Genomic DNA, 15,571 nt, shown 5'->3' on the forward strand with positions numbered 1-15,571 from the left:
GATGGCTTAAATGCACAGCACAAATTCCAAATATGGGTCACCATACTTGGCCACAAGTCACTTCACTTTCACTAATTGTTGTGAAACAACAATTAAATTTCACATTTTACTCCAGACTGTTTTCTGAATGAGGGACAATTCAAGGCAGGTTTTGTTTAAAAAGTTCAAACTCAAGGATGGATCACTTCCACAGAAGAGAGGGGCGGGGTCAGCAGAGCTCATTAGCATGTAAAGAGATATGCACCGAAATGAGTCGCTGTGAACAGAGCTGTTTTTGACGGTAAAAAGGGTGTTGTTTTACACGACCACTGAGACCATTTCAAGAAGACCCTAAAGAATCATACCACCTTGTGGAAAATGGGCATCCGATGTCCGAAGCACAGCCACCACAAAATCAGACTTACTTTGAGATCATTCTGAGGTTAAATACATATTTAAAATCATACCAAGATATAGTTTAATGGCTATGATACTGTTTTTGAAATTTTCATAGCTAGATCTAACAATGCCTTAGAAAAAAAAGTTAATCTTAAAAAAATAAAGCATATATAAGAGTTATTGGATAAGCATGTTATAAACTTGGTGTTTCATATTTTAGAGCAGTTACTGCAATTTATGAAAGAAATCAATTAAATCTGTACGTGGGAGTGTATGTGTGAAAAAAATCAGATTTAACCACCTTTGTAATCCTTAACATTTTCACAAGTAACTGTAATTTAATTACACATTTTGTTCTCAGTAATTGTAACTGATTACAGTTAATTTTATTTTGTAATTAAATTACGTAATTCCGTTACATGTAACTAGTTACTCCCCAACACAATTTCAACACGGATTGAAGTTTAAAATGTCTTTATGATGCTTTTCTCTTTATAAGATGATAATTGATGGACCGGATTGGTGTGAATTACTCATTGTGATGATTTTATCAGCTATTTGGACTCTCATTCTGACGGCACCCATTCACTCCATTGGTCAGCAAGTGATGTAATGCAAAATGTCTCCAAATCTGTTCTAATGAAGAAACTAACTCATCTGAGGGTGAGTACATTTTCAGCAAGTTTTCATTTTTTGGGTGAGCTATTCCTTTAAAACCCTTATTATAGCGCCACCCTGTGGTCAAGTCATTCATCAAGTAGTGCATGTTGCCTTAGCAAATGTTTTGATTTTCATGATGATTAAGTATTCGCAGTTAAAATGACTGACTGATGAAATATGACCTCTGTCCTCACTCTCCTGTGACGGTTGACTCTAAGTTCACTTTGTAGAGGAGTATTTTGCACTGAATGTTGCACTGTGGTGTCATTTAACCTTTGTTAAAGTCTTGTTTGTCAGAGAGCAGAGCTGAATGTTCCCACAGAACCACTGAATGTTTTAGGAATAAGCGAGTTTGTGAATAAGGAAGCATGGATGATTAGGAATCAATCATTTGTTATTTGAAAATGTTGTTAAAAGAGAAACTAAATGTCTACAGACATATTTACAATTAGCTAATTTAAGTAATTATGTAGGTAAAAAGCAATAAAATAAAATGCTAAAACAAAACATTTCTACCAGCACATATTGCATTGGCCTATATACAGTATGTTCTATATATTATGATCTGGGGTGCATTAAGGTTGATCCAAGTTTTTTTTTCTTAATCCCAACAAACAATAGCATAACGAGAATGTGATCAAAATTGAAAATTAAGAATAACTGGTCATAATTCTGTCGTCAGGTTATGCAATGAGCAGCTTTATCTTGAATATTAAATGAATCTTCAGTGAATTCACTCTGATGTCAGACTTGTTAGCAGGGTGTGAACAAATAACCCACTGAGTCAGCATGACCAGCGCCCAGGATACAAAGCCACCGGCCCAAATTTGCCTTTAACCAGGTCAGATATCTGTCTAAACATGCCTTTTAAAATCTCCTTAATTTTTTTTTTTTTTTTTTTTTTTTTTTTAGGTTTAATGTTGCAAAAAAATCCAGAGAATTTAGATAGAAACATTCTGATTTTTAATATTTTTTTATTAATTACATGGAGAACAAACCAGGAGGCTTTAACTGTGATTATTAGATTTTTCTTTCAAATAAAACTTTTTGAAGAAAAATAAAAGTCAAGATATGTTAATTCCGTTTTGTTTTAAATATCAGTTAACAGAAAATATCAGATAAAAATTAATAACTATTCATGCAATACTTTTTATAGCCTAAAGGTTGAGGTCACAAACGCTTTATACTTTGTTATATAGTAGAAATAGAAACACACACACACTAATTATACCATATATTATATTATTACTGTATATGTATTCTTTTTTAATAATGCAATTTAATTAGGTGTGCATGAGAAGCTTTATACGGAGTGAATCTCTGAATAATTAGTGAATCTGGTATTTAGGCTCCGCCTCCTGAATCACAGGCGGGGTTTATTGTTTTCTCCTGCATGTGGATATTTATGTCTGCCGTCCGTTACATTGTTTGACCCCCGTGATGCGTTCGGGACTTTATTTTATTCACATTTACAGGCTCTCAATACTGTATATGTAACCAAACAGTCAGTGATTTATTTGAGTCGTTTTGAAACGTGAGAATGAACAAATCCGAGGATGAAGAATAATCACTGAAGACACTCAGGAGCCTGTTTATAATGGTGAGATATCGTTTTAAATTAATATTTAATGTATTAATATGTTTTCTTTATCTTAATCTAAAGATCCATTTCTGTTAAAAGTAAAAAAAAATGCATTTTCCTGCTTTAAAATATTGATGCTTTTTCTTTGTTTATTTAAACTTAAAAATAGCTAAATGTTACCCTAAGCTTGTTCCAGGCCCGGATTGGCTAATCGGGAGCACCGGGAGGATTCCCGGTGGGCCGGTCTGTTATTTTGGCTGCGAGGGCCGCGGTGTTGTCATGCCACTGGGTTGATATGGAGGCTGTCCCTAGAGTGCCTGCACTCATAGCAGCCCCACTCTTTTTATCTATTATTTTCTCTCAGCCCTTATTATTATTTTCACCAGACCATATCAATAACAAATTCTAAATTGATATTTAATCATTATTTTTGCTCAAATCATTGTTTTGTGAAGTAGCCGTTTGCGGAAGGCTTTAAGACCAAGCGGAATCCTCTGCCGGCTGCTCCTGCTTCACAGCGTGCGGGACACACGCTAACGGCAACCTGCACCGTCTGTGTTTTGACTCTGTCAAATCAGCTTTGGCCAATGCAAGCAACTTATTGATCATGAGACCAACATTTAGCAAGGCAGGAAAACATTCAATCTACCTGAGGGAAGACATCTTTCATTGTAATACTGTTAAACAGAGAGAGTGTGAGAGAGAGAGAGAGAGAGAGAGCGCGAGAGAGAGAGAGAGAGAGAGAGAGAGAAAAAATACATAAAAAAATAAAAATAAATAAACTTCTAGTAGCCTATTCTTAAACTTGGACCTCATTATTAAAGTACAAATCCAAGCACCAGAAGCACCACACTCTCTAAGTTTTCTTTATTTGAAAAATATGCATTTTTATTCATTCAAAGGATATAGTTGCAATAATATTTTAGTTCAAAACTTTAAGTGCTATTGTTTTAAAAAATAATGCTTTATTGACTGACGTTTCATTGACCTTCAGTTGTTATGCGTTCAAATTTCATGCCATTTGTATGCATGTAATTTCACAGTATTTTCACCTCCTAAATTACTACACTTGTGAATTCACAGTTCTATAATGGTACAATTTACACAGGTCAATGACATTTTTTGTATAACATTAAAATTATTTTTAGAATAATTGTGATTATGTCTGAGATTATTACTTCTTTTTAACTTCAGGCAAACAGCCTACATTATGGTACAGTACAAATATTTGGAGCATCCCTTATTCTGCTCCTTATTTTCTTAAAGAATAAACACTTATTTTCTTAAAGAATACAAGAATAAACACTATTTTCTGAAAGAATAAAACATAAAGAATCACAATTGTCCCTTATTTTCCATTTCTGAAGTTAATTGGCAACCCTAATGATGACATAATTATCTGTTGACTTCCCTGACAGCTGCACCTTGCTCAAAAAAAAAAAAAAGTTAGTTGTTGGCGATATGCGAGCAAAAAATAATAGATAAAAAATGGATAATAGAAAGCACAAAGGAGGCACTGAAAAGGCCAGAACAAAAAAATAAATAAAAAAAGTGGGCCGGTCTAAGGCTTGAAACTCCAGGGCTAAAAATTAGTCCCACTCCGGCCCTGGCTTGTTCAGGCTCTTATTGTTATGAAACTGGGTATATGACATATCAATCACTTTTTTTCAGGGCTTCTTTCTTCATCTTCAGGAAATGATTCATATTTAAAGCACCATGCCTCCAGTGACCTCTCAGGAACTCCCCCTCAACATCTATGTGGTCTTCTTTGTTTTAAGCCTGATATTCTGCTGCTTCTTTATTAGGTGAGTGTGACTGTAGTTTACCAGAACAGCCAGTTTGGTCTACGCAGATCCTGGGTGACGTTTCTAAAGCTCTTCTGTGTGACTGGACTTGATCAGTATTGTCCTGTAAATAAGGCTTGTGACAGACTGACAGCCACAGAGCAGAAAGGACTTCCTCCGGCCTCACGCGCTTCCGAACTCGAACAATTCAGGACTTGATTGTATCTCTGTGCTTTTTGTTCACGATGCTATTTTTGACCAAAGGCTTTCGGCTAATGTCATGTCAAACACTGAGAACTACAAACCCTCCTTCGCCAAATTAGTTTAGAAACATACGACACAGGACAGACTTTGCCTATACTGCCATAGGGATGTCTAAAGAAAAAAAAATTACATTGAACGTTTAAAAAATAAATACATTTGTATAATATTTACACTTTTTAAAGTTAGAAATATTAGTTATTTTTCTTGTTAATGAATTGTATGTTTTTCTTTGCAGTAAATTGAGACATCAGGCTCGCAACGTGAGAGCTGGATACAAAATGGTGAGTGTATGATGTGGGATTATATCATAAAATATTTCATCAGAAAGTATTTGACACTTACATCACACTTAAAACCCCGCTGCAGGATTTTTCTCTTCACTAATGTCACTTTTCTTCATGTTTGAAGTCTCACTTTCAATCTGCTGGTGTTTTGGTGATGTTTATTGGATGTATGAAGTCCGTTCTCCTCGAGTTCACACAGGTGTCCTATTAGAGGAACCACAGGTGTAGAAAATCACATTAACTATCAACACATTCACTAACCTCATTCCTTTAAAACTTCCTTTTCAAACATAAATTCGTCAACAGAGAAAGTGTGCTTGTACCATTTCTTAATGAAATGACGCTTGCTATGATTACATCAAGTCACCTTTATTCATAGTACTTTATAAAATAGAGATTGTTTTAAAGCAACCTTACAGTATGAACAGGAAAATAACAGAATCAAATATGAGATTCAGTTTCAGCAAACAGCTCTACATAAGATCATAGTGTCATTATTCAGCTCCAGTCAGTTCAATACTGGTTCAGTTCAGTTGTATTTAAAGATGAAACAACATGGTTACATGCACACGGGGTAAAAGCTTTTATCTGTCAAGTTATTAAAAGGTTAAAGTTATTTGAGTACTTGGAAAGTTTTTAAACTTTAAAGGTTCAGATTTCCCCTCATCTGCATTGTGTTTCTCAGTTAAAATGTGCAGTCTGTTTTGAGGACTTCAGGACAAAAGATGAACTTGGAGTGTTACCATGTCTTTTATCATGCTAATGCTATTTAAGAAAAGAGGTTCATTGAAGCGAACTCAACATGGCCAGTGCCTCGCAACTGTAAAAGCCTGTTCACACCAAGATAAAGAACTATAAAGATAACTCTCGATAATTATCAAAATAACGCTCTGTTTATCATGAGCACGCACGCGCTCGCACTGCCGTTATGTATGGATTCTGATTGGCTGTCAATGTTTTTACCGTCCATCAGCTGGGAAAAGTCATTCTGACTGGGATACCATCGATATCGTACAAATCTGTTTCGACCTCACTCTGACAGTCACTGCGGTCTTAATAGAATGATAACCTTCGTTTCGCCTTCTCTTGAGACCTTTTGTAAACGAAGTCATGCCCATGACCCTGGACATGGAGCTTCCCGCACTATAAAAAGCGGATGAACTTCCGGCTCATTCTCTTACCTTTCTCGCCTCAGGAGACCAAGGACAGATAGGAAAACAGAATTAAATTGATTATCCACAGTTCAATTCATCACCTAGTGGTACAGGTGCCTTGTGTCCCTGTGAGTTGTGGTGGTTCTGGCATTACTGCTACATGGTAGTATCTCCATTGCATTGTTTTGTAGTAGTGTTGTAGTACTCGAGACCGGTCTTAAGACCATTTTTTGATGGTCTTGGTCTTGTCTTGGTCTCGACCACTTTATACTCGGTCTTGGTCTCAGACTAAGAGGACTCGGGATTTTGTTTCAAGACCACAACTGCAGGCATATCACTAAATTGCCAGTACATCGTCTGATTTATTTACAACCATCATTAATGTGACTGAACGTAAAACTTCCTGCTTCAAATGCAATCAATAACTATTTAAAAAACTAAATAAATATAAATAATTTGATTTATACCAGTGGACCCCCTATTTTCCACAACAATATTTGAAGGCCCCCCTCCACTCACCCAAAATATTCTATAGCTTCGCATGACTAGAAAGCTGTATATTCATTATAAAAATAACCAAATACCAAGACATATTTTAGAATTTGACCTGTTTTAGTTCATTTTAATGCTTGTTTTGTCTTATTTTAAATCATTTTAAGTCATCTTGAGGCCCCCTTGGAAGTTTGTTGAGGCCCCATATTGGGCCCCGGCCCCTGGCTGAGAACCACTGATTTATACTGTTATGCCGGGTCAGAAACTATTGAGGGATTGTGTCAAAAATGCCACCAAAATTAATAGATACATTAATGCGGCTCATATGGGTAATGCTTTGGCTAGTCTCCTGGCAGCCTTATAGAAAACATTGTGTGTGTGGAAGATCAAGATTCCAAAATGTTAATTGATTCGGCTTTGGTAGTACATTCACAACAAACACGTGATGTGAGGTAATGTCATCAGCTGTCTTATGTCGCAGACAGATATGGCTGGCTCAGACTTCTTTGCCATAACTGATGAATTTACCAGTAATGCCTGGTCATGTCTTTCATCCAGATTCTCAGGAAATGTTGGACAGACCTGAGCATGTTCAAAGGGCTTGCGGCAATTCCCCGGCCTTTAAACAAAGGTTAAAACACCTCAAAGGCTGCAACAGCCTGCCTGATATTGACATGATGTGGTGGCCCTGCTGGTGTCCAATGTCAATGTCAACTTTAACTATATAGCACCATTAAAAACAACTGTTGACCAAGGTGCTGAACAAAATATCAAAACCTTCAATAAAAACAATTATAACATGACAGATAATACACACTTAAAATTGCTAAATACACAAATTAGCTAAATGCTAAGGAAAATAGATATGTTTTGAGCTTTCCCTTAAAAGCTTGTACTGTAGTAGCAGTTCTAATGTAAACAGGTAAACTGTTCCAGAGTTTTGGTGCAGCAATGGAGAAAGCACAATCACCTTCAGAGTTCAGAGACCTTACTGGATTGCGAATGGAGAGTAGATCAGACAAATATTCAGGTGCTAGACCATTGAAACATTTAAAAACCAGTAGCAACACTTTAAAATCAATTCTGAAACGGACTGGAAGCCAGTGCAGAGAAATTAAAACTGGAGTAATGTGCTCGTTTTTGAACACCTGTAAGAAGCCTGGCAGCGGCATTCTGTACCATCTGAAGACAGGCCAAAGATGACTGATTAATGCCCAAATGAAGGGAGTTACAGTAGTCTAATCTTGTTGAAACAAGAGCATGAATCACTTTTTCAAAGTCCTTAAAAGAAAGAAATGGTTTTACCTTGGCTAGGACTCGGAGATGGAAAAAAACGGTTTTGATCACAGAACTAATCTGTTTGTCAAATTCAAGCGAGCTATCAGAAAACACACCCAAATTCTTCACTAATGGTTTGACAAATGGAGACAGTGGACCAAAATCTAAACAAGAGGAGCTAAAGGCTTCTGAGGATTTAAAAAAAAACTATCATCTCAGTTTTGTTTTCATTGAGATTAAGAAAAATTTAAAACCTTTACCAGTGCCGTTTCTGTAGAGTGGTATTTTGTAAAACCTGACTGGAATGGTAAAAGAAAAAAAAACATTCAGAAAGCTCTGCAGTTGATAAAATACTATTTTCTCCAAAATCTTAGACATAAAAGAAAGGGTAGAAACTGGCCTAAAATTTGACAAACCTGTTGGGTCTAAATTGGGCTTTTTAAGAAGTGGATGAATATGGCATGCTTCATCTCCTCTGGTACAAATTTAGGGGGAAAAACATCAAGGGCAGATCCAGATGGTTTAAGCTGACCTACAATATCTTGCAAAAAGGCAAAGTTACTGGCTCAAACTGATTCAAAATACTAGTGCAAATAGGAGGGACAGAAGGATCATAAAGGGAAGGCACAATGTTCAACCTAATATCCCTAATCTTGTCCACAAAAGTCAAACATTTATCACACATAGACAGAGACGATGTAGGATACAAACCAACAAAGGGGTTAACAGCAGCATTTATAGTATTAAAAAGTATTCTAGGACCGTTCTTTTCATTAAGATCTGAAAAATACTTAGACTTTGCTGATCTCACTGCTTTCTGATACATTAACAAAGTATCCCTTACTATCTCATACGAGATTTGAAGCTCACTTTCTTTCTGCCCTCTGACAGATCTGACGTAAAGCACGAGTAGTATCAATGAGCCAGGGTTCCGAGTTAGATTGACATTTTTTTGGCTTTCAAAGGAACTAATTTAAAATATTAGTGCGGGTAGTATTAAACTGATTGAGCTACTCTGCACCATTCCCATCATAGTAAAACTGGTTGGTTGCATGAGTTACTTTCTTAAAAACAGCAACAAAAATCAATGCTAGTAGTTGATAAAAATGTCAGAGACCAACGAACAGCCTCAGAGGGCAGAGTAACATTAAAACTAGTAGGAACTGTAAATACAATGGGCTTATGATCAGAAATGACATGGTCCTCTATTTCAAAATGGCATACTGTCAGGCCATGTGAAAATACAAAATCAAGAGTATGACCATGAACATGGGTGGGAACATTCACAAACTTTACCAGATCAGAAATTCCTTGACTAAAGAATTAACTGGACAGCACACGTGAACATTCAAATCACCTAGAATCAAAATAAAAAATAACTGTAATCAGTTACAGTTACTGAGAATTTAATTTTTTTTTAAATACAGTTACTTATAAAAATGTTAAAACCAAGAGGGTTACATCTGATTTTTTTTTAATTTTTTCAACACACTCCCACATACAGATTTAATTGATTTCTTTCATAAATTGCAGTGAGTGCTCTAAAATATGAAACACCAATGTTTCAGGAGTTTATTTGATAAACTTCAAAAGTTAGGCTTATTTGATAACTCTTTTATTTCCTATATGGGTTTATGTAAATACTTAATTTTTTAAGATTAACAGTTTTTTTTTTTTTTAAATATTGTTAGATTAGTGTTTCCTGTCATAGCTATGCAAAGATTTGATTTCAAAAACAGTATCATATAGCTATTAAACTATTATGATTTTAAATATGTATTTAACCTCAGAATGATCTCAAAGTAAGTCTGATTTTGTGGTGGCTGTGCTTCAAAGGGGACATCGGATGCCCATTTTCCACAAGTCGGTCGTGTAAGTTGGTACAGCAATTCGTTTCGGTGCATATCTCTTTACATGATAATGAGCTCTGCTCACCCTGCCCCTCTCTTCTGTGGAAGAGCAAAGGCGGTTCGCAAATATCATTAAAAAAAATATAAAGTGTGAGACTTACTACTTCTGGAGGTGCAGCTGGATCATGAACAATGGGTACTGATCCATCCTTGAGTTTTAACTTTTTAACAAAACTTGCCTTGAACTCAGAAATCAAAGGATAAAATGATTTGCGCAGACATAAACAAATTTTGGAGGATTTAGGAGTTGGAAAATTTTTTCAAACTGGTGTGTGAACACTAAGGTGGACTCAGTTCTCTGCCACTTGTCCTTCTTTTTTACAGTTTCAACTGCATCAAGGCAAGGCAGCCAGTAGCAACAAGGGTTATGCCTTGGCTATTTCAACATTTCATGTAGGGCCAATGCCCAGCTATTAGGCCGACTTCCTTTAATAAGGAAGTTGACCTGTGTCCAGACCGTACTCTGCGGGCACCAAGTTCGGACTTGCCTCCTGTATTGAACTCTCTCACTAAGTTCCAGTATGGGCCAATTGTGAAAACAGATTGAAATATGCCTCTCTAAATGGATTTTCTCTTGGCTCTCTGCTCTGCTAAGCAGGTAGGAGAGCTCTGTGCTCTCTCTGTTAGTGGAGATTGTTAGCGGTGGAAGGCGGATGGCACGGGAGTGTCACTTACCCTAACCCTGCATTTTTGCCAAAAGTATTTAAGCCCCAGTTACAATTTAGGAATTGGACGTGGTTCAGTATTAATAATTTCCTCACATGCACAACAGGAGCAGTTTGTTCAGTGAGGGCATTGCGTACTATGTAATTGTACTCAGTCTTTGAGGAAAGCTAATCTTCACCTTTTTGTCTACTACAGTAAGGCCAGGCAGGGGTTGCCGCTGTCTAAACAGTGTCTGTCACATTGGGTAGTCGATATTATTTCTTATACCTTTGCTGAAAGGGGGTTTTCGGTTCCTACAGGAATACGAGCAGACTCCCACGATGAACCACGATCCCACTGCACTAAAAGGAGTTCTGTGGGAGATATTTGTGTGGCAACTTCATGGTCTACTACATGAATATAACTATGGATCTGTGAGACCGAAGGATGACCGAAAATGAGCCGGAAGTTCATTCTGCTTTTTAGTGTGGGAAGCTCCGCCTCCTGGGTCATGGGCATGAATTCATTTACATAAGGTCTCGAGAGAAGGGGGAACGAAGATTATCATTCTATTAAGACCGCAGTGACAGTCATCCGTCGGTCTCACAGATCCAGTTACATTCATTACTTACGTTATCATTATTTAGGGTGACCATACGTCCTCTTTTTTTCTAGACATGTCTTGGTCAGGATTTCTAAAATGTTGAAGGCAAAAGCCAAACAATGGCTCTGACTAAATTGAAAAGTATCTTGCAGGCATTAAACGAAATCGACCAATCGTAGAGTGCGAGTAGGCAGGGTCTACAGAAAATGCTGTAGCAATGTAAATAAGTGTACATAAAATCAATGAGGATTATAAAGAGGAAAAAAAACACAATTTTAGACAATTGAGAAATGAAGAAAATTCCCCTATCGCTATAGCTTTGGCATGGACTTCAATATTCTCATATAATTAGAACGATTATTAAAACTTTATAGTTTATCGTTCTTGGCTTGAACAGGCTACAGTACTTTAAGTATAACTGTTAAGAATTGTTTCTGATGTTTTGTCTTACCAGGTGTCTGGTGAAGTGGCTGGAAGTGAGATGTTCATGTCCCATGTGCAACAACCCCATCAGTGATGCTCTGGGACAAACGCTCAGCCCAGGAAACCTGCTGGATGAACTGCTCTGACCTCATTAAAGATACTTACAATTTAGTTCTCGGAATCTGCCAACATTTCTACCTTATCTTGTACAATTCAAACAAAAGGCCTTAATTTAAAAGCACCACTGTGGTAAAACATCACTTGTAATGTTCTGGTGTGTCTGGTTTAAAATGTTTACATACAATATTGTGGGTTTCTTTTTTGGTGTTCTGTTTTAAGATGTAAGATCATTCATTTAGTGAATTTAAGTCATTTAAACTTAGTGGGAAAGAAACAAATGCTAAATTAAAATCAAATATGAATTTACTTGCATATTTCTGTTGCCTATGCAGTTTATTGTATTAATAGGATACATACTAATGCTTAAGTGTTGGATTTTAAAGACATCAATTTTACTTAAATCAAAACCATTATTTTTCTATCCTTCTGTTAAGAGTTTTATTGCCATTTTCTTTTCGTAATTTAGTTTAAATGTTTATATAATTTTATTATATTTTTTCAATTTCCTTTAAGTTTACTAGTACGTCAAGTTAAACAATGAAAAATGATGCCATGGCAATAGCTGAAATAAAAATGCCAGTTAGTTTATGTTATTTCAAATAAATGTTTTATGGTTTTTAGTTAACCCTGCTGAGAAGCACTGCACTAATAAAGTGACGGAGCGCGCCACCTGCTGGCCAAGAGAGAGAACTGCAGCAGAACGCTGCCATTTTAGAACCAAAAACTTTAATGGGCTCTTTTGAAGACTTCTATATTACAAGAGCATATCAGCACATAATAAATTTAATATCTCAGATTTCTTTAACAATTGAGCTGAGCTGTCTGTTCCAAGAAATGACAGAATACAAAAACCTGTTGAAAGGAATCTTGATCCATCTTTAATCCATGTTTAACAAATTGTGTCCTGGGGACCGTCAGAATACATAAAACAGGACCATGACACATGGAATAAGCATCTCATTTAGGAATGGCAATAAAAAAAAATCAAAAAAAAAATCTATATAGTAAGGAATGTGCATGGTTGGACTGGGAAAGGGGAGTAAGAAACAATTAAAGCTGCCCACAATCAGCAATCACAATCTTGGCAGAGCACTTGCCGCCGCTGCTTCCTTTAGCCTCCATGGCGTCCACCACGTTTAGTCCATCTACCACTTTCCCGAACACAACGTGTTTGCCATCAAGCCTGTTCATGGAGAAACAGCAAGCAGCTTTAGCACTAACATCAAATGGAAACATTTTTATATTCTAAAGAACCTTTAGTGCAATGGAAAAATTCCTAAGATCTTGAAGGTCCTTATTTTAAAGAGTGTATGCAAACATTAATCTCAAAGAAGCCATTTACCAAGCAGTATCAGCAGTGCAGATGAAGAACTGGGAGCCATTGGTGTTCGGTCCGGCGTTGGCCATGGACAGGGTTCCCTTCCCTCCGTGCTTCAGGGTGAAGTTCTCATCCGCAAACTTGTTGCCGTAGATGGACTTTCCACCGGTTCCGTTATGGTTGGTGAAGTCGCCACCCTACATCACGAGAGCACGACATCAGTGTGAGCTGAAATCATTGCATCCGATGACAAAAGGGGGTTCAGATCTTACCTGGCACATGAATTTGGGGATGACGCGATGAAAGCCAGAGCCCTTGTAACCAAAACCCTTATCACCAGTGCACAAAGCACGGAAGTTCTCTGTTTAGACATGGAGACATTAATGCATGAGAAGACAGTGTCTATATTTGTTTATAAGAAACATTTAATGTGGAAAAAGATACTTACCGGCCGTCTTGGGTACAACATCAGCTCTCAGCTGTTTCAAAAGGAGGGGAAATACAAGAAATTTCAATTAAGCTGATGTCTAAGCTTAGAACGTGTGTGAACGTCAATGGATTTCTATTGTCAGATATTTTAAATTAATTAATGGTAAAGTAATTGGCCGTTTTAAGAACATCAGATTATATATATCCAGTAATTTTTGCCTTCATTTTTACACTGACTTTTTAATGCAAAATTTTAAACAATTAACAGAACCAAAGGCAACCAGCCAATTAAATAGAGCAAAATAATAATAATAATAATAATAACAACTTTAAATTATAACGCACTTTACATTTAAACAAAATATCAAAGTTCTACAAATTCAGAAAGTTAAAAAAAAAAGGACAACAAAATAAATAAAAATAAACCAGAAGTTCTAGATAAAAGGCTGGTTTTAAGGCCATATTTAAAATCATCCACAGTCTGCAAGTATTGAGATACACACACACACACACACACACCTTGATAAGGCGTTGCAGTAATTTGCTTTGTTTCTTGTTAAAGTATGAAGGTAGTGAACTTTTTCTGTTTTAAAGGGATTCAAAACAGGTTTCAGACCATAACTTTTAAAATACAAAAACCCTGGCGGGATAAATCTAGCCTATTATGAGGTTAAAAGAGCCCGACTTCCGCGTTTCTCTGCAAACATCTATATTTATATGATCTCGGGAGATGCTGCACAAGTGCATTCACGGCCATTTCTGCAGTACGGATTCAAAACGTGACGCCAGTCGCTCACTAATTTAATCATTATTTGGGAAGAAGTTCAAATATGACAACGCTGTGATGCAAAAAATCCGCTATTCACCCCTCCCTTTTCAAAATGGCATCTTGGGTGAAAATGGCGTCGGTATTAAAAAAAACGTGTTCAGCCTGCGTCTGCAGTCAGTAAAACTCCTCCATGTGCTCTCAGCGGTCAGTGACAGCAGCTCCTCGGACAGCGTTCCATTTCTATCACAATCGGAAACACTGTAGCGTCTGATAATCGGCGAAACGTTACATTGTTGCAGCTCGGCGCGGGAAACAAAATCGCTTCCTCATCCGCCGATTTATATGTAGTGGTGCTAAACAAACATACTACACTCGAGACAAGCTTTTAAAAAAAGTTTTCAATGATAACACCATCCGGTTTAATAAAACTGAGTCACGCTGATTCTGTCATCCATCACATGTAAGTCACTTCTTATGGCCTACCTCCATCACGATCCTCCCAGCACTCTTTCCATCGATGGTGATGTCGAAATAAACTCTAGGATTGGACATGATGACAAATAAAATTCACTCTGTATTAGACGCTGGTCGCCGGACTGAATCCTACAAAATGCCGCAGCTTATCGGGAAGTAGGATGTGTGCGAAAACGGGATATATAGAAGCAGCCAGCAGCCCTTGAACCTATGAAGCGGTGGAAGCGCTGAATGACGTGCGCGTTGTCCAATCAGAAGCGGCGCAGATGAATAAATTACCGCAGCGTTCGAATGCAGAGTTCAGAGGGAAGGGCGTTTGATCGACATCCTCATTGGCCCGTTAGAGTAGGTAGAAATGACGTTCCTGCGTTCCATCCAATGGGCAACGAGGGAATAGTGTTGCCAAGTCCGCGGGTTTATCGCGGAAAGCTACTTTAACGCTGTTGCAGCGGGTTGTTTTTCATATCTACGGGTTGAAGCGATATTTAGCCTCTGGAATGCGAATTTTACCGGAGGATCCCCGTCGAAAAACGTGTATTTTACCCCCTGGAATGCGATTTTTACGGGTGAACCCCGCTCGAAACGCGATTGGGCTATTTTTAAGTAGCAATTGTGCTGGTTTTATTGCGAAAACCTGGCAACCCTGCGGTCGGCATCTGTATCTGTAATGGCGCGAGGGCGGTGGCCAACAGCTGAATTCGCCATTACGGCACAATTTAAATAATATTTAGAGGATTTTTTTCTCTCTCTACATTTCCCAAATGATGATGTCCTTATTGATATTTAAACGGACTAGTGGGAGATATAAAGCGAAATGAGTCAAACAAAGCATTTTTTGTTTTCCTCACAACGCTCGTCTTCTTGCATGACACGCATCTTCCGGACACGCCCCCTTGTGTTCCCGCGGTTTGACACAATGCGGTGCTGCTCCGTCTGCAGTACCGGAGGCGCACTTTCAGGACCGCATTTCTAGGACCCTTGTTTTTGTGACAGCGCCACCTAC

General features: G+C 37.5%; 2 protein-coding genes across 2 annotated transcripts; one reads left to right on the forward strand and one right to left on the reverse strand.

The window, feature by feature from the left end:
* The first annotated feature begins 2,409 nt into the window (after positions 1–2,409).
* On the forward strand, positions 2,410–11,686 carry LOC306863826 (RING finger protein 122). The gene is made up of 5 exons (XM_079407370.1): positions 2,410–2,638; positions 4,292–4,425; positions 4,904–4,949; positions 10,752–10,807; positions 11,490–11,686. Exons 2-5 carry the CDS (start codon positions 4,337–4,339, stop codon positions 11,602–11,604), a joined length of 306 nt encoding a protein of 101 aa, XP_079263496.1. The 5' UTR covers positions 2,410–2,638; positions 4,292–4,336; the 3' UTR covers positions 11,605–11,686.
* Positions 11,687–12,430: 744 nt separating this feature from the next.
* Positions 12,431–15,460, reverse strand: ppiab (peptidylprolyl isomerase Ab (cyclophilin A)). The gene is made up of 5 exons (XM_079408207.1): positions 14,578–15,460; positions 13,345–13,375; positions 13,169–13,257; positions 12,921–13,093; positions 12,431–12,761 (listed from the first exon to the last, which is right to left on the reverse strand). Exons 1-5 carry the CDS (start codon positions 14,644–14,646, stop codon positions 12,629–12,631), a joined length of 495 nt encoding a protein of 164 aa, XP_079264333.1. The 5' UTR covers positions 14,647–15,460; the 3' UTR covers positions 12,431–12,628.
* Between the last annotated feature and the right edge of the window lie 111 nt (positions 15,461–15,571).

Source organism: Barbus barbus (genome assembly GCF_936440315.1).
Source record: "Barbus barbus genome assembly, chromosome: 45".
In the NCBI taxonomy this organism is placed as follows: Eukaryota; Metazoa; Chordata; class Actinopteri; order Cypriniformes; family Cyprinidae; genus Barbus; species Barbus barbus.

Excerpts from the sequence above, each read along its gene's own strand:
- ppiab (XM_079408207.1), bottom strand. The coding sequence starts at position 14,646 with ATGTCCAATCCTAGAGTTTATTTCGACATCACCATCGATGGAAAGAGT. Across the intron at positions 13,376-14,577 it reads CTGGGAGGATCGTGATGGAG|CTGAGAGCTGATGTTGTACC; the intron begins GTAGGCCATAAG and ends CTTTTGAAACAG. Across the intron at positions 13,094-13,168 it reads TCCCCAAATTCATGTGCCAG|GGTGGCGACTTCACCAACCA; the intron begins GTAAGATCTGAA and ends CTCGTGATGTAG.
- LOC306863826 (XM_079407370.1), top strand. The coding sequence starts at position 4,337 with ATGCCTCCAGTGACCTCTCAGGAACTCCCCCTCAACATCTATGTGGTC. Across the intron at positions 4,426-4,903 it reads TTCTGCTGCTTCTTTATTAG|TAAATTGAGACATCAGGCTC; the intron begins GTGAGTGTGACT and ends TTTTCTTTGCAG. Across the intron at positions 4,950-10,751 it reads TGAGAGCTGGATACAAAATG|GAATACGAGCAGACTCCCAC; the intron begins GTGAGTGTATGA and ends CGGTTCCTACAG.